A 19,639-nucleotide genomic window follows, 5' to 3' on the forward strand; every position below is an offset into this window, starting at 1 on the left:
AACAGAGAGGGCGGCTGTGCTGAAGTATCGTGCCGGGCTGCAACTCTCACGGAGGCGCAAGTGGCGGTCGACCGAGCCGTCTAATAAGGTAGTTGTTGGATGGCGTGACAATTCAGCCTTGCCGACACCGAAGTCTGCCGCTTCTTGAGAAAGAGTGCCCTGTGTTTTGATCAGGACATGCCGGAAGACTGCCACCGAGGTATTGCAAGCTGTGATCGCAAGACCCTGCTCGTTGGAAGAGACCGGATGTTGGAAGTCAAGAGAAATTCTAGTAATGGAACAGTGAAGTCGGCGCTGGCGTAGTGTCCCTTCAGGAGTCAAGTTCTTGGCACTGAGGGCGCCATCGTGCTCATACAAACAAAGAATGCGTTGCTGTTAGACATGACAAGCTTCCACATGTCAAGTCACGTCATATAGCCGAACATCGTCGAATCCATCAGGCGCAGACGCCTTGCGCACAGGTCCATAAGTCAAGCCAAGCGACCGCTTCATCTCCCCCATGCTGTACGCATGACCAGCTCGTAGCTCCGCCCTGAGCCTTCGAAATCGCCGCCCGTGCTGCTTACGGAAGGTCTGCGCTCGAGATGGTGGATACTTATACGCCGATACGCGAGCCTCCGCGCTGAGAGAGCCCATGTAGGACTCCAGAACCTTGGACGGCATGCTGTCAGCTTTGTCTTTGCCGATCTCGGCTTGGATCTCGCTGGCGTAGTCCAGGATGTCGCGGTGGAGGGAGAAGTCTTGATGCACGCGGTTCACCTGGCTGTTGAGGTAGATGTCGAGGTTCAGGGTAAGGAGGACTGTGAGGAAGATGGTGGTTGCCATGCAGAATGTGAAGAGCAGGAGGGAGGAAAATCCCCATTGGTAGGTCTCCAGTGTCTGGCATGTGGATACTTTCTCTAGCCAGTGCTCGTCGAGGATTTGCTCGTTCTCGTCCAGGTACAGGTGTGTTTGATTCTCGGAGTGTAGCGGAGGGGCTTTGAGGGAGTGCGTATAATTCGCAATGGTGATTTTGCTAGTCGTACAATGCCTCCACCGCAATGCGCCGTACCTCGAGGCATACGGGGACGCTAATCGAGAATCCGGAGGCGTCTGGTTGAAGAAGTAATCTATTGTGAACAGGTCTGATACTTCTGTCGGTGCGTAGCGGCCACTCCAGACATCAACATAATCAACATACGCCGTGTCATTGGAGCGCAGTGTGCCGTTGCCTTCGTTCTCGGAGCTTCTGTACGTGGAATTGCACGCGCCTGCAAGGGCGGTGTCTGCCGCGGTGTTAGCATCGCACATGCTTGTACAGCACTCCAGAAAATGACTCACAATTCCACAGCGGGTAATTTGGGTCGCTCGTAGACCCCCAGACAGTGACTTGCGATGGCAATCCCAGGCGATCAGCGTCGGTAACCACCGCAGCCGGTACCAACCGCACTTTCGAATAATCCATAAGATTGTTCTCGGAACGATAGAATGGGACCTGTTTGGCCTGGTAACCAGTCATAGCCGATACCAAAGTCCCGAAGGCCAACAGGTAACTGACAATATAAAGGTAGGCCGAAAGTCTCCAGCTCCACGAGTGTATCATCTCCTTTGCAAGTGCCCACCACGACCACACGGAGAAGTGCTCAAAGGTTAGGCTGGTGACCAGGGGCATCCGTAGTGGCCGTTTCTCAAGCAAAGTGAGCAATGACTTTCTCATCGTTGGGTAGACCAAGATTGCTACCAGCGCTTGACCGCTCCGACCTATGGCAAAGTCCCAGCAGACGTCGATCGCCTTTGCCTGAGGAAAGTTCAGGTTCCCAAATGCCAGCGTGATGGAAAGGAACAGCCTTGGATCCCAGTTCTGGTCTTTATGATATCCCAGTGGGGGAATGACTTTGCCATCTGCCGAACATGAGAATATGGAGTTGCTGGAGCCGCTGTCCGAGTGTGGGAGGGCCCGACTGAAGAAAAGCCCCGTAAAGAGGGCAACGAGGAAAAGGCATATCAGCGGGATGCTGATATGTTCCAGGCAGCTGTACAGGGCGGTACTCTGCTTGCCGGTTGCTGCTTGCCGGTTGATACAACCCTCATGCTGGAGAGTCGCTGCCGTATGAGGGAGCTGGAGGAGGGCTTTTGGGCGCATGTTCAGGGCGGCTTTTCCTTATTATTAGTCCACGTTGTGCATCCTTCGCGCGAGCCACGGTGCATCCTTCCAGCCACAGTGATATGCATCCTTCGCGTCATGCACGATGCAGCAGCCAGCACAGCCAATGAGGCCCCTCTGCTAGCCGACATTACAGTTGGACTGTGGGAAGCTGAGCGACGTGATGGAGAGCCGCCAGCATTGAGCTTGAAACCCGCATGATTGTTGCCTGCAACGAGAATAGTCGGAAAGAATGATCGCAAGAGGTGACTTGGTTCATGGTGCTGTCGTAACAAAGAGAGGTGAAGTTCACCGGAGACGGCTCCGCTGCCAGCTTTCGAAACTCGATTGTCTCATGGCAGCTCCAGTCGTCAACGAGACATCACCCTAAACCATGTCGATCGACATAAACTCGTCCCAAACCCTCGATATCAAGCTGGCCCTGACTGCTGGCTCCGAGATGTCTCCTCAAGCGGCGACGGTATATTTCGGTTACGGTTCGAACCTCTGGCAAGACCAGATGCGGCAGCGCTGCCCGACCTCCTCATACATCGGTATTGCTCGTCTGAAAGGATACGAATGGTTCATCTATGACCGTGGCTACGCCAATATCAAAACCGCCGAGGACAAGACTACCGAGTACAAACATGATTACACTCAAGAGGTGTGGGGTCTTGTGTATCAACTTGAGCCAGAAGACGAGGAGGATCTGGATATGAACGAGGGCGTTCCTATCGCATATACGAAAGAGCTCTTGAAGTGCGAGCTCTGGGAGGCGAAGCATGGTGACAAGCCGGATCGTGGCAAGGATCCAAAGAAGGTCGATATGCTGGTATACATCAATCGCAAGCTCACGACACCAAGCAAGAGCAGAACAGAGTACGTTTACCGCATGAACAAGGGCATCAAGGATGCTCTCAAGGAGGGTGTGCCGGAAGAGTATGTCAAGCAGGTCATGCGCAAGTTCATCCCGGAAGTTGAGGACAGCAGCGTTGCGGAGCTTGCACGAAAGCAGGCGCTAAAGTTCGAGGACTGATGCCGTTCATTGTCTTGCAACCTTCGGTTTTCGACTACAGTGTGTATCGGAAGTCTGGATGCCTGTCGCCTTTCACGCCGCCATCAAGCAATGCTGCCCTCTCGGCTTCGGTCATTCGCTCTCTCCTCTTATTGACCCGATCGAGGACTCCGAACATGATCGCATATCCGACAGAAGCAAGGACAATCGCAGCTACGCTCACGGCATGTCCGACTACATATCTGCCATCACCATTCTTCAGCCGGTAAATCTGGCCCGCCATGATCCCAGCGCTGTTTCCAATGGTCTGCTGCAATCCGATCGCAGTCGCTCGCTTGTAGTAGCCAGCATTTGAATTGCTGATCCAGGTTACATTCAAGCCGACGCAGCAATATATCCCTGTGGCGGTCGCATACGTGGCGAAGTATAGCACGGCGGTATTGCTCATCTCAACGCCCAGCATCATGCAGTAGCCCACTGCGGTGACCAACGCCAACGGAACCATGAAGAATGCACGCCTGCGAACCAGATCCGAGAAGTATGCTATCGACAGGTAGAAGAAGGATGCCCACAGGTACACCGGAACCGTCAGGAGCTGGGTGCGGACGCTGCTGAAACCGAAGCCGCGGATGATAGTCGGAAGAAATGTGCTGAAGCCGAAAGAGCATGTGTTGGCGCAGAATTGGCAAGCCGCGCTTAGCCAGACCTTGGGATCGGTGAAGGCGAGCTTGACCTCTTGACGATCGAAAACCTCGCTCTCGCCTTGGTAGATGGAGACTTGTTGGTGACGGATTCGCATCAATTTCTTGTCGTCCTCATTCAGCCACCGTGCTGTTTCTGGCGAGTCTGGGAGAAGAGCAAGACATGCGGTTCCCACTGCAATCGAGATAAGACCCTCAACCAGAAATAGCCACCTCCAGCCGGCCAGCGCACCGCTCAGCCCGGTCAGTCCATATGCTAGCAGACCTCCAAATGCGCCAGATAGAGCGGACGCCACGAACAGGTATGAGATCCTCTGGGCCTGTTCCGATGGCTTGTAAAAGGTGCTGAGGTAGAGGGTCAGGCATGGAAATAACCCTGACTCAAATGCACCCAGTAGAAGTCGCGTGGCCAAGAGCGTAGCGTAATTCTGCATGAAGGCACTGCCGATGACGACCAAGGACCAACTGATCACGAAGAACGGAATAAAGCGAGACGGACGGGCTTTCTTGAGGATGAGAGAGCACGGTATCTCGAAAGCGATGTAGGTGACTGTATGGAAATCGCATTAGCAGCCGTCGACATTTCAGACATGGGCTGACTTGCCGTAGAACACTGTCACTGCGACGTTGAGCTTGTTGCCATCCAGGTCGAGGTCCTCATTCAGCCCAGCGATTGCTGCGTTGCCTGCGCACTTTATTAACTTCTAGTCATTCGTTCTTTCAGATCCTTCATACCAATGTTACTACGATCCAGGTAGGACATCAGGAACAGCATGATCATCATCGGTGACAGCCATAGGTCCAGCTTCCTCACGAGACGCCTCTCCCTCGCCGGATCAATCTCGAGATCGCTCACATTGCCTGAGCTAATCACTTCCGTTTCGTCAATGCCCATTTCGCTGTTATTTCTTCGGGGTGTGATGTTCACAGACTGCGAGACGGTGAGACAATTGTATATGCTAGAGCATCGTATCAGATGCAGCCAAGCCTCTCTATCGCCCTATCTCGTGCTGTACCATGCCGAATCTTGCGACGACTTGGCGGTCGGTAGGGCGATGCACAACGGTGGAGCCGAAGCGGCCAACATTCGACACAGTCCGCGTTAAAGGAATGATCGACAGTGCCGGGCAGCTCGGCGAGAGAGTGTAGATGGCCCGCTTCGGCCAACTGAGCTCGAAGCAGCACTACTGACGCCGAAGAAAATACAGCGACTCTGCGTCGAAAGACAACTAATACAACTATTCACATGCATTGCGTCCAACAGGCCTGACGGTATTGTCCGACAATGGAAGGAATCGCAGTGAGTTGCATCTCCATGTCCGTATCAATTGCCGAATACATAGAATGACAACGTTCCGATGCAGTCTTGGAATCGTCTGGTCCGCTTCGTCGCCGTTGAGGACCACCTCGAACACATCGGCGAGCCCATCGATCCGGATCTCGACAGTAGGTCGACTCACACGCCTCCCACTCCGTTGTTCGCACACTCAAGCCATTTGCAGTTGGGGACGCCCTCTCGACCACAACTCCAGCCAAAGTCCGCATCACAACCTCCAGCTCGCCCTTAGATCTCAACCTGACCTTCACGTCCACAATCCTCACAATCGCGAGTCTGCTCCCTCCCATGTCCCGTTCTGAGATCGGCACGATCCGCTGCATCGGGCTGAACTACCACTTGCACGCCAAAGAAATGTCCCTACCAATCCCAACCTATCCGTCTCTGTTCTTTAAGCCGGCGACAGCTCTCGGATGCCCTTCGGCACCGCTCATCATCCCACATCAAGCCACCGACGAACAAGCCGACTACGAAGCCGAGCTGGCGTTTGTGATCGGCAAGACATGCCGGAACGTGTGCAAGGCCGACGCCGAGAGATACATTTTGGGATACATGTGTTCCAACGACGTGACGGCTCGCAAGTGGCAGTTTGCCGGCAGCAACAGCCAGTGGGGCTATGGCAAAGGTTTCGATGGGTTCGCACCGATGGGTCCCTGTCTTGTGTCTTCGCGGAAGATCAAGTTGTCTGATCTGGGAATGGTTGAGGTCAGAACGGAGGTGAATGGAGAGGTGTTGCAGAACGGGCGAGGAGACGATATGATCTTTGGAGTCGCGGAGGTTGTGGAGCATTTGAGTCGAGGGACGACGCTGGAGGCTGGGACGGTAGTTATGTTGGGAACGCCGCCTGGAATTGGGGTTAGTAGAGTGCCGCCGAGGTGGTTGAAGGATGGAGATGAGGTGCGGATCGTTGGTAGTCATGGCCTAGGAAGTTTGGTCAACCGGGTCGTGTATGAGAAAGGGCCGGAAGACAGGTGAATGCGCGAGGAGGGATGAGAATGAATTGGAAAGACATTGCATTCATTCATAGCTGAGTGGCGGTAAGGCCATCCGCAGCTGTAGTCTCATCATGAAGTATTTCCTGTTGGCTGTAGAGTCCTGTACTTCCAATTGACCGACTCCTTCCAACGCCTCGCATTTTCGTAACAAAATCAGTCAATCATCCCAGCAATCGTCGTTCATCGATTCGAGATCGAGCTTCCTATACTACTCGGAGCCAACGAACTCATCTTTCCACTGACCCAACTGCCTCCGCTGCTCATCCAACTCGGTGCACTGATCTTTGAAGTCCAACTACCAGTACTCCTCCCACTGGCACTCTTGCCCGAACCAACACTACCCTTGCTCCACTTCATCTTCCCTTCAGCGATTGAGTTGACACCATTAATGATCAAGAATGCTGTACTTCCCATGGCGCGGAAGAGTGCCAGACACGCCACGGACCAGAGGATGAATTTGAGGTAGAAGTTGTTGCCGACGTCCTTGTTGCTGTATATTTCGCTGACACCCATAGCGAGAATGGCGTTGCAGACCATCCACACGATGACGACGTAGGTTCGCACCGCGCGGTAGTAGTCTTCTTGTTGTTGCGATTCGGCGACGGGCGGTGAGGCGACTTCGACGCGATCGCGGAGGTTTCGAAGGGCTTCATCGTAGCCAGAGTCGATGTCGAGTTGTTCGGATGGCATGTCAAGTTCAACTGTGCCGTTCTTCGAGGTCTTGGCTGCTCCCAGATCTTTTTGTTGCACGTTATCTCCCTTTGTACCCCAAGTCACGTCGTGAGCGTTGCAGAAAGCATACACCTGTAGCGTGCAGATGTACGACGGCAGTAGCGCGAAGTATTGTGCAGAGGAGGTGAACATGTGCCAAGGGTCCATGTAGAGAAAGCTCATCAGGAAGTACAAACCGACCGTACTCAGAGTACTGACGATCAGGTTGGTGAAGACGTTGTTACCGAGGGAGATGTCGGTATTCGTGCTTAGCTGTTTGACGACGATGTATATGGCTGCGAAGGTGTTGTACACCATGATCACGCTGAAGGTGATAATGGAGGCCAAGAACATGCGGTTTGCACCCTGCGGTCGATTGCCCATGGAAAGGATGAATTGAACCATGATGAGCAGGACACAGATGTATCGAAGGATGATGAAGATGAAGTTTCCGATGCCATGGCCGAACGGGTCGACCTTTTTGTCCGCAAGCGAGCCAGCGATGAAGTAAAAGGTGAGGTAGAAATTGCCGAGGGAGAAGAAGGTGAAGACCAGCTGCACGAATTGGTAGACGAATTCGATGTGGAGTAGAATCTTCCTGGCGATAGTGTGATCCGTGTGCCAGATCTGTTTGAAATGGAGGAGAGAGTAGACCGCCGCGAAAAAGGCTCCATTCAGCCAGCGTCGACGTTGAGAGATAAACTCGGGGACAGCGTCTGGAACGTCGGTCTCTCCTGTGGCTTTGCGGACGTACTTGAGCACCCATCGCTCGTTGCGTTTTGCAACTAGCTCCCAGCAGAGAATGCGATCTTCTGCGAGGTACATATTTGCTGTGAAGACATCTGCCTCTTGACCGTGAAGAGTCTCGCCCTTGAAGTACTGGCTGAGTGGCCCATGTCCAGTTTCGTCGTTCTGCAATGCATGGTAGCGATATGCACTCAGGGCACCGGGCAGCACCGTGATGTATCCAAAGACGGATTCGAGTGGCTTGTCCAGAATGTTTGACATCTTGTACTCGAAATTCTGGCTGGCCACGAGCGGATTCAGTAATTGCATCCAAGCGCGACCTTTGGCGGCCTTAATTTCTCCAGCAGCGCCTGCAACATTCGAGTCACGATCGAAAGCCTTCCAGAGATGGTATAGAGAGTCGTCGCCTGGTCGGGTTCCCACATCTAGCAAAATGCACACATTCGGATTGAGCGCGCGTCCAAAGGCATTGAAGAACCAGCGATGGCTGTTCAGCTTCTTCGCATTTTTCTCCTTCAGGCAAAAGATCAGCTGGCAAGGCACGATGCCCTTCTCAGCTCCCTTGAACTTCAGGTCGGAGTCCAGCGAGACTTGTGTCGTGTATTCGTACACGTGCGCAGTCACCTCCCTTTGATTCACCTCGTTCTTGGCAATTCCAGATTGATAGCAACCCATCGCCGCCAGAGCATCCAATGTTCGAGGATGGACCTTTGCGCGACCATCAGAGATGATGGCCACCACAATCTTCTGCCATCCGTCCTTGCCCCAAGTCCGGGATTTTGCACGACTGCAGAAATGTGCGATATTGCGCATCACTCCGTGCATTGTCCTTGTAAAGTCAAGTTCGTTCTCGTTGTACATCGTGACGCAAATGAACAGTTCAGTCTCCCGCGTTGTCCGTCCAATGTTCTGTCGTAGCTTGTATCCTCGATCCACAAAGTCGTTCGGGTCGCACGTCACCGCCGTGTAGCGCATATGTGTGAACTCGACATCGTCTCGTCTCGGCAGGAAAGAGTATAGGATTGTCGGAATCTTGCACTCCAGAATCAACTCTCCATTGATGAGCTTCACCTCCTTTTTCGCCATCTGTGCCTGTCTTGCACCTCTTCGTTCATGTTTGCCAGACGGCGCAGGGCCATATAACTCTTCATCCTTCTCATTCGGGAAGTAGCTGTCTCGATCTGTCGAGGTCGACTCGGACACGAAACTATCGCGGGCCGTCAGATCCGGACGTTGTACATCAGAGTCTGATGTTGGAGGACCGAAAACATCATCATCATCACCGTCGATCGGTATCGCGGTCGACTCAGGTTCCAATTCGGTGTTGATCGATGGTGGCCTACCAGCTGCGAAAAGCGGTGCCGGCGGAAGAGGTCGCTTTGGCGAGCCGCCGTATTGTGAAGATGGAGTACCCGGGCGAGGGATGCCATTGATGTCTGCTGGCTCGTACGGAACATTTACAGCTGGCGGACGTGCATAGTCTCTCGAACCTCGTGGCGTGCCAAAGACCTTCGTAGGAGACTGCGACGCGCGCGAGGAAGGTCGGTACGGATCGTAAGCCGGAACGGGCATGTCTCGGGGAGGCATGTCTGGTACATCGCCCAAGATCGAAGGATCCCGGGAGTGTGACTGTGCGGAGGCTGGGACTGCGCGTCGTGTGGGACTTTGAGATCTGTTGGATGATTCGTGTGAGCTTTTGTCGTCTGGCAAGACTTGATGGCCCTTTGCTTCTGGGACAGGCTCTTTGCGTTGGAAGTGCACTCTGTATCTCTTTGTTCTGGGAGCCGAAGATGGAGGATTGAGGGCAGCGGAGGCTGACAAGTCGCTCTCTACGTCGCGCAGGAGGGAGGCGAGCTCGTCTTGGGGAGGGTCTTGGGTCTGGTGATGCGGTGGAGCTGGGATCTGGATCTCAGGCTGGAAATGGTCTCCAGTAGGAGTGGGAGAAGGAGGATTGGAGTGGAAGGAGTTGAGACGTTCTTGAGCTCTCATGAACAGGTCGTGAGGTGAAGGCCGCTTGGGTGGACTTTGCGCGTTAGGTGAGGATACTGACGCTTGGTACGGACTCCCATCTCTGTTGGTCAACAGGCGCATCGTAGCGCCATGACCGTTGTTCGGAGTATCGTTTTCATTGTCATCGTAGCTGGGCGGTGGACCGTAGCCACCCCGCGGTGTGCCTGGTCCGGCCATATCGGTTTAGCGAGTGTGGTGGAATGTGAGGTCCGGAATGCGCGTGGTCGTCGTTTATTGCATCGTCGAAGCGGTTGACAGGTGTGTTGGTACTGAGGATGGGCAGAGTGAGCTGCGGTGGATGTTTCTGGGCCGTGGTGTCTCAGATGCACATGGTACAATAACGATTGTTCCGCCGAAAGGGTAATGTACTTCGAGGCGGATGTTGTCGCAAACAAATCGAACACCAAAATACCTACTTCCCTAGCAACGCGGGACGTGTCACGTCGTCTCGGATCAAAGACGATCCGCGCCGATGTTGACGGAGCCGTGTCCGTCTCGAAGTTAGATCAGCACCGCACCTCAGATCAGCGACGATGCCACCTTCGTCCCGCATATTGACGAAAACTATCTGAGACGTCTCCATTCTCCTATGCTCTTTTATTGAAGGCTATCTTGACGAGTGATTGTCCTCACAACCCATGCGACCTTCCTTTCTGGGCATAGCTCTCAGGTATAGCAGCATTGCTCGATCGGCCCCTCTTAAACCCTCAAGGATCACGAATTTCGCAGTACTACTGCCAACTCGTCGCTTCTATTGTATGCCTGATTCCAAAATGGTTCAGAAAGCTGGCAAGTTCACGCCTCAGGTCCTGCTGAGCGCTCCTCGACGATCCGCTGGAGTGCCGAACTCTTCCGGAACTGCAGTCCTCTACACTACTTCAACATACAGTTTCGAAACGCACAAGAAGTCCACTGAGCTGCGTGTACTGTTCGTCAAGTCAGGCGACAGTCACCTGCTCGCCAAAGACGACGACATCAGTGGTTTGAACTGGCTGGACGAGGACGAGTTCACATGTCTTCAATCCGAGAAAGACGGTACAACCAGCGTGTACGTGGCGAGTGTCAGCAAAGTCATAGAAGGCTCAAAGCTGGGTCACAGCCATTATATTGCTGGAAAGATTGATACCGCGGCCGGGAATCTGCAAGTCCATCGACTAGCCGAAAACGACTTTGCCATTGCTCTCTCTGCTCAAGCATATCCGGATGGTACCCTTTACAACCCCGAGACTGCGAAGAAGACGCAGGCGACAGGGAGGCTGTACACCTCGCTGATGGTCAGGCACTGGGATCACTGGTTGGGAAAGGAGAGGAACGCCATCTGGTATGGCAGACTCACGCGGGGGTCAAGCTCTGCAAAATATGAGGCCAGCAAGCTCACCAATGCTCTGGCGAAGACTGGACTGGAATCGCCAATTGCCCCATTTGGTGGCACAGACAACTTCACGATCGGAAAGCTCGGTATTGTCTTCGTAGCAAAGGATCCGGAGCTGAACCCTGCACTGAACACGAAGTGCAATCTCTACCTCGTGCGTGTGGACTCGTGGGACGCTGGTGAATCTCGCAAGCCACAGCACATCGAGCTGCCGGGCTTCGAAGGCGCATGTGGTTCACCCATCTTCAGCCCAGATGGCAAAAGTGTTGCACTGCTCAGCATGAAAATCAACGGGTACGAGGCAGACAGGAACCGGATCCTGATCGTCGGAGGTCTCGGTGCAGAAGAGACCGTGCCTTTGAAGGCGACTCCAACCGCATGCGCAGAGACTTGGGATCGGAGTCCGCAATCTGTCAGCTGGACAGCAGATGGCAACTCGTTGGTGGTAACAGCAGAAGATGTGGGCACCGGCAAGGCGTACTTGATCACTCCATCGTCTCGGGAGATCGTGGCGTTGACGAAGGATCGCTACGTCAGCGATGTCAAACCGCTCGCAAATAGCCAGGTCTTCTTCTCTGGTAGCTCGATCACCGACAACTCCTTCTATGGTCTACTTGACTACTCCAAGGCTTCTGCTGCCACGAGTGGTATTCAAGTCTGGTCGCACTCTAACACAGGCGAAGGCAGCAAGCTGAACCTGCACCATAGCCAAGTCTCGTCCATCTGGACACCCGCCAGTAATCCCAAAGTCAACGAGAAAGTACACAGCCTTGTCATCAGGCCGAGCAACTATGACAGCAAAAAACGTTACCCCGTTGCGTACTTGATTCATGGCGGGCCGCAGGGCGCTTGGGGAGATAGCTGGTCAACGAGATGGAACCCTGCGGTCTTTGCAGAGCAAGGGTACGTTTGTATCGCGCCCAACTTCACCGGCTCCACAGGCTATGGTCAAGCCTTTACGGATGCGATCCGAGGACAATGGGGAAATTGGCCGTACTTTGATATTGCCAACGTTTTTGAATGGGTCGGCGAGAACATGCCTGAAGCGGACAATGATCGCGCGGTCGCGCTTGGAGCTTCATACGGCGGCTACATGATGAATTGGTAAGACGAGCCCTGTAGAACGTGCAAGCAACCAGGTATTGACCGCAATAATAATTACAGGATACAAGGCCACCCTCTCGGCCGCAAATTCAAAGCCATCGTCTGCCACGACGGCATCACCAGTTTCGCCGGTGGCCAGTTCTCGACCGAAGAATTGTACTTCCCGCTCCACGATCTCGGCGTGCCTTGGGAGTCCAACTCCTCAAAGGCCGGGACTGAGGTAACGAAAAACTTCGGCGCAACCTCGACCTCCGCCTGGCGGAAGTGGGATCCCTCGGAACATTTCTCCAATTGGGCGACTCCCCAGCTCGTGATACACAGCTCCAAAGACTACCGTCTACCTATCGGAGAGGGACTCGCAGCATTCAACGTGCTGCAGGCACGTGGTGTCGACAGTCAATTGTTGACATTCCCGGATGAGAACCACTGGGTCTTGAAGCCGGAGAACAGTCTACTGTGGCATAAGGTCGTGCTGAATTGGATCAACAAGTATGCTGGCTTGCCGGCTTTTGCGGAGGAGGGAGTGGAGAGCGAGGCGCTTTATGGGGGCTTCAGGGAGGCGAAGAAGGAGGTGGAGAATATGCCGACACAGGGAAAGGTGGAGATGTAGATGTGTGACTCATGTTCGCTGTGGGTTGCGATAACCTAACTGCTCCGTTATATGACCTGCAAAGTCACGGTACCTGTACCGCTAACTTACCAGTACCTTTACCATATCTTGACCGTACCGCTAACCAAGCTGTACTGCTTACTTACCTGTACTGCTAACTTACCTGTACTACTAACTTGCCCGTGCTGCTACTGTACTGCTAACTTATCCGTACTGCTAACTTATCCGTACTGCTAACTTGCCGGTACGCTGACCGGTACGCTGACCTGTACGCTGACCTGTACGCTGACCTGGACGCTCACCTGTACCACTATTAAGTCGACCTGCTACAATAGCTGTAGACTTACCTGCACAGCTCACGGTACTTGTACTGCTAACCTGCTTGTACTGCTGACTTACTTGTACTGCTAAGTCTATTCTCCTGCCATCGTGCTCGGAGGTATCAGGTCACACTCCACGGATGGACCTGAGGTAGCCAAGTAGTGCGCGCGAAAGAGATGATTCAATTGGCCGCTCGCTATTCAGAAGCTCAATAAATCTTCCTCCCCGTTCTGAGCATGCTGCGTCGTATTCATAGTCCCCAGCCCTTGACCCTGGTTGACCACATACATTTGTCCCGCGTTGCCCATGGCTCCTCCAATAGGACTATGTGCAAACACATCACTACCCACAGTCTGGTTGTTGATGCTGGAGAAGTACGCATCCGCCTCATCGAGCACATCATTCCCGTTCTGCACCACGCCTGTTGCGGCCTGCGCGTCGGGCGCAACGAGCTTCGTAGTGGTCTGCCAGCTGGGCAGCTTCTCGCGTTGGAGCGCGGGACTGTCTTGTAATCGGCGCGGACGAGCGGATCTGAAGACAGTATGGACTGGCTTGAGGTATACCGTTGCCAGAGTGCCGACCACAAGACACATCTCTTCCAATGTGACAGGATCCAGCTTCTCGCTTTCTGCGGTAATTGGGGGCTTTTCACCCATGACAATGCTCTTCGCTGCCGTGGGGTTACTACTGAGGAGGCGCCAGTACATGTATCCTCGATCGCGGAGATCTGGATTGTCTGTGTCTTCTGTGGCCCATTTGAGCACTTTTGGCACGAGGTCCTGGCCTTTCGTAGGTCGCTGGATGAAGAGTTTGACGGTGGCTGTGAGGAGTGCGAGTTGCACTTCGTGAGGTTCATCGACCCAGCTGTCGAGGAAGTCCTCCAAAAGGACCTCCGAGTTGTCTATTCGATCGGCGTACTGACCAATGACCCAGATCATGGCAGCTTTTGCTTCGGGTTCGTCCAGAGAATCGAGATTCTCGCAGAGCGTGGAGATAATGCTTTCGTATTGATTGGGGTATTTTCGGAAAATATTTCGAATCACGACGGTGGCTTCTTGGACGATGTAGGAGACCTTTGTAGCGACCAGCTCCAGCAGGGTGGATATGCACAGTTTTGCTGCCGGCTCGATCTTGATGGCTAGCTTGCCAATCGCACGGACTGACTTGCGGACGAAGTGGACATCAATTTCTGTCGCGTATTCTCGCAGCTCTGTCAAGACTTCACGGATGTTCTTCTCCGTGGCCAGCATGAAGATGAGCTCCAGCTTGGTTACTTTGACATAGATCGGGTCGTTGTATTTACAGAAGAATACTCGAATGTCGTTCCGGAGGACTTCCGGCCGACGCTGGAGGATGAGGAGGGCGTTTCGAAGGGCGAGGTATTGGATTTCCGGTCCTTTGCTGAGAAGAGTGACGAGCGGCGGACTCAGCTTAGCGCAGAGGCCGGCGATTGCTCGATCAGAATCGATGTAATTCATGAGGTATAGCATGACGCGGATGCAGGTCAGGACGACGGCGGAGTTGGTGTGTGACAGACGCGGAGCTATTCTGTCGGCCAGGAGTTGGGCTTCTTGGGTGTCTTGAGGAACGTATGAGGTAAGAGCCTCGAGAATATATGTTTGGCCCCACCTGTCAGGTATCAGCATGGTGCAGTGTTATGTGTCTTGCAGTACTCACTCAGAGCAGTCTGGCAATATTTGAACAATCTTGCTTGCATTTGCGTAATCGATGGTGAGCTTGATGCTCTCGCTCCGTTCCCAAATATCCATCAGCGCTGCAAGAGCGGAAGAAACAACAGTGGGATTCTCATCTCGAAGCATCGAATTGAGTCTATCAATAAGATCGCTTCGTTCGACCAACTGCTTGTCGTGATCGTAGACTTTTGCGACTGTAAATGCTGCTGTTTTCCGTACGTATGGATCCAGATCTTTGAGTAAATGCTTCAGGGGATCGATAGTTGCCTCCACAAACTGGCGTACGTGAATGTACGAGAGCGTGCGAAGGGCAAGCGCGCGCATGAGAGGATTGTTGTCCTCAAGGTCCTGTCCATAATATCAGCATGGGTCAGGAGCCCTGTGGAGAACACACGTACCGCTATTAGTATAGGGAGTGCCTTCAAGGCAATTTCTGGCTTCATTCGCGCATAGTTGACCAAGTATAGGAAACACCTGATCGAGCTTCAGCATTGCCCTTTGGCCACGACTGTCCGCACCTATTCCGTTGCCCCGTGCCTAACTCTTACTCACATCTTCTTGATCTCCAGGTTCTGAATCCCCATACAACCAACGATGTCCGGAAAGAGCGCAATCATGTCGTTGTTGCTCATCGTCATGTTGGCCACGATCTTCTTCAACGCTATGCGCTTCGTCATGAAGCTCTTGTCCTTCTTGCCGCCAGTGGAATTGAGCTCCAACTTGAGCTCGGCGACCTTGCCCTGTGGATCGCACGCATTGTGAGCCAATGCCGTGGCTTTGTTTTCTGAATGAATGTAGGACATGCTGTCCGGTATGCAGATTGTCGAGGTGGTGGACGTACCCTGGCGAAGAACTTCGCATCTTGTCCGGTTGAAGAACTCATACTGGCTCGCTGCCCAGCGGCCGTTTGTATCACCTAGCTTTTGCTTTCCTGCATGGACTGTTCGTGTATGCGCGTGGGGGGTTCCTGGTCTGGGTGGCTTGCGGGGCGGATCGCTGTTATATGGGTGGGCTGTTTCGGATTGGAGCCTGCTCCGGTCTACAGACAGAACACACTTCAATGAACAGATTCGTAAAGGGGGTAATGCGCGTAGAGGTGGTGGTCGTGATCCAATATCTATCTTCAACAGTGAGGTCTCCCGGCGTTAAGCTCCTTGAACTTCGGAAGCTCCGTCTGGCGAAGTCGCGAAGTCTTCTTGGCATGGGCGTTGCGACAACGTCGACCTGAATGTACCATCACCATCACCAACACACCTATCAGCCCCATGGCCTCGCAGAACTCTCCCCCACCGCCGCCGCAATGGCTGGTCGATCTCAACGCCGCGCCGCTCGCGAAATCGAAGTCCCTCAAGCTCGCGGATCCGCCTGGATTCACATCTTCAGAAGTCGTCAAATCCTCCAACAAGTCGAACAAAACCGCCGTAACCGCCCGCAAACCGCCCACGCCCGAACAGATGGACACTTTGAAATTGAAAAAGGCATGGGAAATTGCGCTTGCGCCAGCCAAACAGCTGCCGATGAGCGCCATTGGCATGTACATGTCAGGGAACAGCCTGCAGATATTCAGCATCATGATGGTCTTCATGCTGTTCAAAGGACCGATATTGGCGGTGATTGGGATTCAAGGCACATTTCAGAGACTGGAGAGCGATGGCATTAAACAGCAGATGATCATGGTCAAACTGGCGTTCGTTGGATGCAACATGCTAGCGCTGGCCTTGGGCATCTGGAAAGTGAACGGGATGGGATTACTACCGTGAGTATTTGCTGTTGTATATCGGGCTTCAGCTCTCAATTGACACTCGAACAGGACAACAAGATCAGACTGGCTGGCGTGGGAGTCGCCGAGGGAAGCGATCGAGCGAGCCTACTTTGTGCCTTCATGACGATAGACCACAGTATACTATGACTACGGCACACGACTACCAATACATGGTGTGAAGAATCTGATTCCGCCCCAGGTTGATGTAGTCTCCCGACTGATGTATCGAGAGCAAGGGGTCACATTTCTTTGCTGATCGGCTTGTCCTAGGTTTCAGGAGGGTGACGACTACGCAAACTGAGGTTCTTCCAGACGGACCATACCTCCATAATTTCGCTCAAACTGCACTGCATGTGTCTAACTCTGTGGGCTTAGACTGTGCGATCTGCGCTAGGGAACGGAAATACAGTTCGAGGAAGATGTGTGTCTTCGAGAGTGATGAAAGCAACGACAAAACTTTCGTGCTTCGAGCTCACACGATACCGACCGAGCTACTGGAGTCCGGGTTGAGTAGTGCGGGTTAAGCGGAGCTACGGAGGTATCTGGTCAATGCCTGCTGCAGATCGGTGAGTTAGCAGGAATGTGTTTTGCTTTGCTCCTCCGTCAAATCGCCCTCCCATCATCACCTGGCCGCACATACAGGCCTGGCTACTACCTCCGTGGCTCCGCTCAAACCGCACCACGTAGCTTGGACTATATTGGCTCGGAGGTACAGTGTGTGTAGGAGAACACCTTGGATTTAACTTTCGTTCTCTGGCGCAAACGATACACACCAAGCCACTAGAGTCTGACACATGCGGTCGAGGGGTGCAATTTGAGCGGGATCACGGAGGTAAGACACCACCGAGGACCAACCAACAAATATTCAGGATCCGCCAGGAGGTTGAGCGCGCCTGGGCCGATGAAGCTTCGGCGAGATACAGGAGTATCGAGGTGGTTGAACGGCAAAGCGGCCGTATACTGGAACATGTTCAAGAGATACTGAAGAAGACACGTCTTCCTTCGGCACACGAGATACCGAGACTCTGCCTGGAGAGAACTGCGAGTAGGCGGAATGCCTATTGCAGAAGAGGTCAACAACGACCTGAAAAGACCTTAGCGCATGTCCCCTTCAAGCAGTCTTTGGACTGGACATCAATTGGGCATCCACGGCCGACAAAGTCGGATTCCGAAGCAGCGATGCGCTATCAAAATCGTATACTTACAGGGTGCTCGTTCGCGAGTAACTTGCCCGGGCCATTGACCCCATACACCATCGAGAGCCATGTCGCGGAGTGGGAAGCTGAATGGCTGAAACGGTGCACCATTGACCAGCAATCTTATTCATGCTAACGAAGCCGAATGCTTCGATGGTCTGGAAAACGCGAGCCTTGAACAGTGGCTTTGCGCTCCACTCATCTGCTACGGGCGCCCATCACAACAACGCTTTTGACGATGCAAACTGCCCCAGGAATGGCACCACTGCCTGCATGAAGGCCTTTGGCTGGTCTATATTCACCGCATGTCCAGCCCCAGGGACCACTACTTTCTTTGCTCCGGGAATCTTCTTGGCCATATACTCAGAAGCCACCAAGAATGGCTTATCCTCCGCTCCAACTACTACCAAAGAAGGCACCTCGACCCTGACTAAACTCTCAATAATCGTCGAATCTCGCTGTGTCAGCATGCCTCTTGCGGCTAATGCAAGTCCCTCGGCATTCCGATGCGAAGCCCGACTCCTCTCTGGACTCTGTCGATGCAACGCTTTCAAGCCGTCTTTCTCCAGTTCCTCGGCAGTCTTGATCGCGGTCCTATTCCACTCTTCCCTCGCGGAGTCCTTCTTGAACCCAGGTCCGGTATCGATGATCAGCAGTGCGCAGACTCGTTTTGGGTAAGAGCGATAGAAGGCGAGACTCATGTAACCGCCTAAGGAGAGACCGCCGACAATGGCCTTGGTGTCGGGCGTGCAGTTCGCATCGAGAATCAGGCCGATGTCTTCAACGGTGTGTGCTTCGCTGTAGGCGGATGGGTCCGAAGGATAGCCCGACTTACCGTGGCCTCTCATGTCCCTATCGCACTGTGGTTGGTATCTCTTGCTCCTGAGAAGGTGGGCTGGTATGCTTGCTTACCATACAATCAATCTGAAACGCTTTGAGAGTGGTTCGATCTGCCCGCCCCACATTGAAGAGTCTGCAGAATAGCCATGGGTGAGAATCAATGGCGTCCCTTCGCCGTGGACCTCATAGTACCTGATGCCTTGTCAGCTGCCCCTCGGTTCGACAAGTACCGATCATGCAGCACCTACAGACGAACGCCTGCTCTGTTGATGAATGGCATTGCTCGTTTCTCGCAGTATCGATGCTTGGGCTAGAACGGTACAGTTTGGGCTTCGCGACGCCGAGCTCACCTCTACGACCAAAGGCGGAGCCGATAGCTCGGAGAGCTTGGTGCATTCCGAGAACCTAGGCTGCAGCGGCAGCTCTACGATCTGCAACATTAGAGCTTGAGACGCTGCTTGGCTGCTTCTTGTACGACGATCTCGTCGAAGTCACCTTCCATATACGATGGTTTTGCATCCTTCGACATCTTCAGCATGTTCCCTGCCATCACCCATTCACTCACCCGCAAGATGTGCGCTAGACACTACAACAGAAAAGATCTTCATGGCGTTGCAGCCATATGCGCCTCGTCCTGAGCTTCGACGGAGGGACATGTGCGGCTGAAATGAATCGTCCGGTGCAACGATAAAGGAGCGTTTCTGCACTCCAACAGACTATCGCTTACTCCAGTTCGGAAGTATCGTGCTGTCTCGTTCAAAAACCACAGTGACGCTGCCATCAAGATGCCAGCCATGGACGACAAGATGGTCGCAGTTCAAGAGATCCAAGGTCACGATGGCAAGGTCGCAGACGATGCGCATCTGCTAGGAGCATTGGGATTATAAGTGAGCATGTCTCGTTCCCAGGATCACCTTCGCGGCAGATTAAACACAAAACTGATGGCAAGTCTCTTGCAACAGACAGGAATTCAAGAGGTACGGAGTAGTCAACCATACCGCAAGTAGCGCCTCGAGTCTAACGACAACCACCTCCAGAGACTTCACTCTTCTTGAGTCCTTCGCTGTCGCTTTCTCCGTCCTCGGTCTCCTCCCATCCATTGC

The 19,639-nt window shown here is 53.4% G+C and overlaps 8 protein-coding genes across 8 annotated transcripts; 3 read left to right on the forward strand and 5 right to left on the reverse strand.

Moving 5' to 3' along the window:
- Positions 1–399: 399 nt before the first annotated feature.
- MYCGRDRAFT_109583 (uncharacterized protein) lies at positions 400–1,824 on the reverse strand (the record flags this gene model as incomplete). The annotated part of the gene is made up of 3 exons (XM_003852501.1): positions 400–1,265; positions 1,321–1,483; positions 1,538–1,824. The coding sequence occupies 3 exons, from the start codon at positions 1,694–1,696 to the stop codon at positions 400–402; spliced, it is 1,188 nt and encodes a 395-aa protein (XP_003852549.1).
- Positions 1,825–2,849: 1,025 nt separating this feature from the next.
- MYCGRDRAFT_100283 (uncharacterized protein) lies at positions 2,850–4,733 on the reverse strand (the record flags this gene model as incomplete). The annotated part of the gene is made up of 3 exons (XM_003852500.1): positions 2,850–4,368; positions 4,453–4,523; positions 4,574–4,733. The coding sequence occupies 3 exons, from the start codon at positions 4,731–4,733 to the stop codon at positions 3,193–3,195; spliced, it is 1,407 nt and encodes a 468-aa protein (XP_003852548.1).
- A 463-nt stretch (positions 4,734–5,196) lies between these two features.
- MYCGRDRAFT_41746 (uncharacterized protein) lies at positions 5,197–6,149 on the forward strand (the record flags this gene model as incomplete). The annotated part of the gene is made up of 2 exons (XM_003852213.1): positions 5,197–5,284; positions 5,341–6,149. The coding sequence occupies 2 exons, from the start codon at positions 5,197–5,199 to the stop codon at positions 6,147–6,149; spliced, it is 897 nt and encodes a 298-aa protein (XP_003852261.1).
- A 200-nt stretch (positions 6,150–6,349) lies between these two features.
- CHS2 (chitin synthase, class II) lies at positions 6,350–9,214 on the reverse strand (the record flags this gene model as incomplete). Its single annotated transcript, XM_003852499.1, has 1 exon — positions 6,350–9,214. The coding sequence occupies one exon, from the start codon at positions 9,212–9,214 to the stop codon at positions 6,350–6,352; it is 2,865 nt and encodes a 954-aa protein (XP_003852547.1).
- A 1,196-nt stretch (positions 9,215–10,410) lies between these two features.
- Positions 10,411–12,723, forward strand: MYCGRDRAFT_86181 (uncharacterized protein; the record flags this gene model as incomplete). The annotated part of the gene is made up of 3 exons (XM_003852214.1): positions 10,411–12,113; positions 12,174–12,294; positions 12,379–12,723. 3 exons carry the CDS (start codon positions 10,411–10,413, stop codon positions 12,721–12,723), a joined length of 2,169 nt encoding a protein of 722 aa, XP_003852262.1.
- A 521-nt stretch (positions 12,724–13,244) lies between these two features.
- On the reverse strand, positions 13,245–15,621 carry MYCGRDRAFT_42849 (uncharacterized protein; the record flags this gene model as incomplete). Its single annotated transcript, XM_003852498.1, has 5 exons — positions 13,245–14,673; positions 14,722–15,086; positions 15,137–15,212; positions 15,291–15,478; positions 15,580–15,621. The coding sequence occupies 5 exons, from the start codon at positions 15,619–15,621 to the stop codon at positions 13,245–13,247; spliced, it is 2,100 nt and encodes a 699-aa protein (XP_003852546.1).
- A 382-nt stretch (positions 15,622–16,003) lies between these two features.
- Positions 16,004–16,624, forward strand: MYCGRDRAFT_93353 (uncharacterized protein; the record flags this gene model as incomplete). Its single annotated transcript, XM_003852215.1, has 2 exons — positions 16,004–16,494; positions 16,549–16,624. 2 exons carry the CDS (start codon positions 16,004–16,006, stop codon positions 16,622–16,624), a joined length of 567 nt encoding a protein of 188 aa, XP_003852263.1.
- Positions 16,625–17,914: 1,290 nt separating this feature from the next.
- On the reverse strand, positions 17,915–18,932 carry ELH (putative enol-lactone hydrolase; the record flags this gene model as incomplete). Its single annotated transcript, XM_003852497.1, has 3 exons — positions 17,915–18,548; positions 18,609–18,669; positions 18,785–18,932. The coding sequence occupies 3 exons, from the start codon at positions 18,930–18,932 to the stop codon at positions 17,915–17,917; spliced, it is 843 nt and encodes a 280-aa protein (XP_003852545.1).
- Between the last annotated feature and the right edge of the window lie 707 nt (positions 18,933–19,639).

The sequence above is a fragment of the Zymoseptoria tritici genome, chromosome 5, assembly GCF_000219625.1.
Source record: "Zymoseptoria tritici IPO323 chromosome 5, whole genome shotgun sequence".
NCBI lineage: Eukaryota > Fungi > Ascomycota > Dothideomycetes > Mycosphaerellales > Mycosphaerellaceae > Zymoseptoria > Zymoseptoria tritici.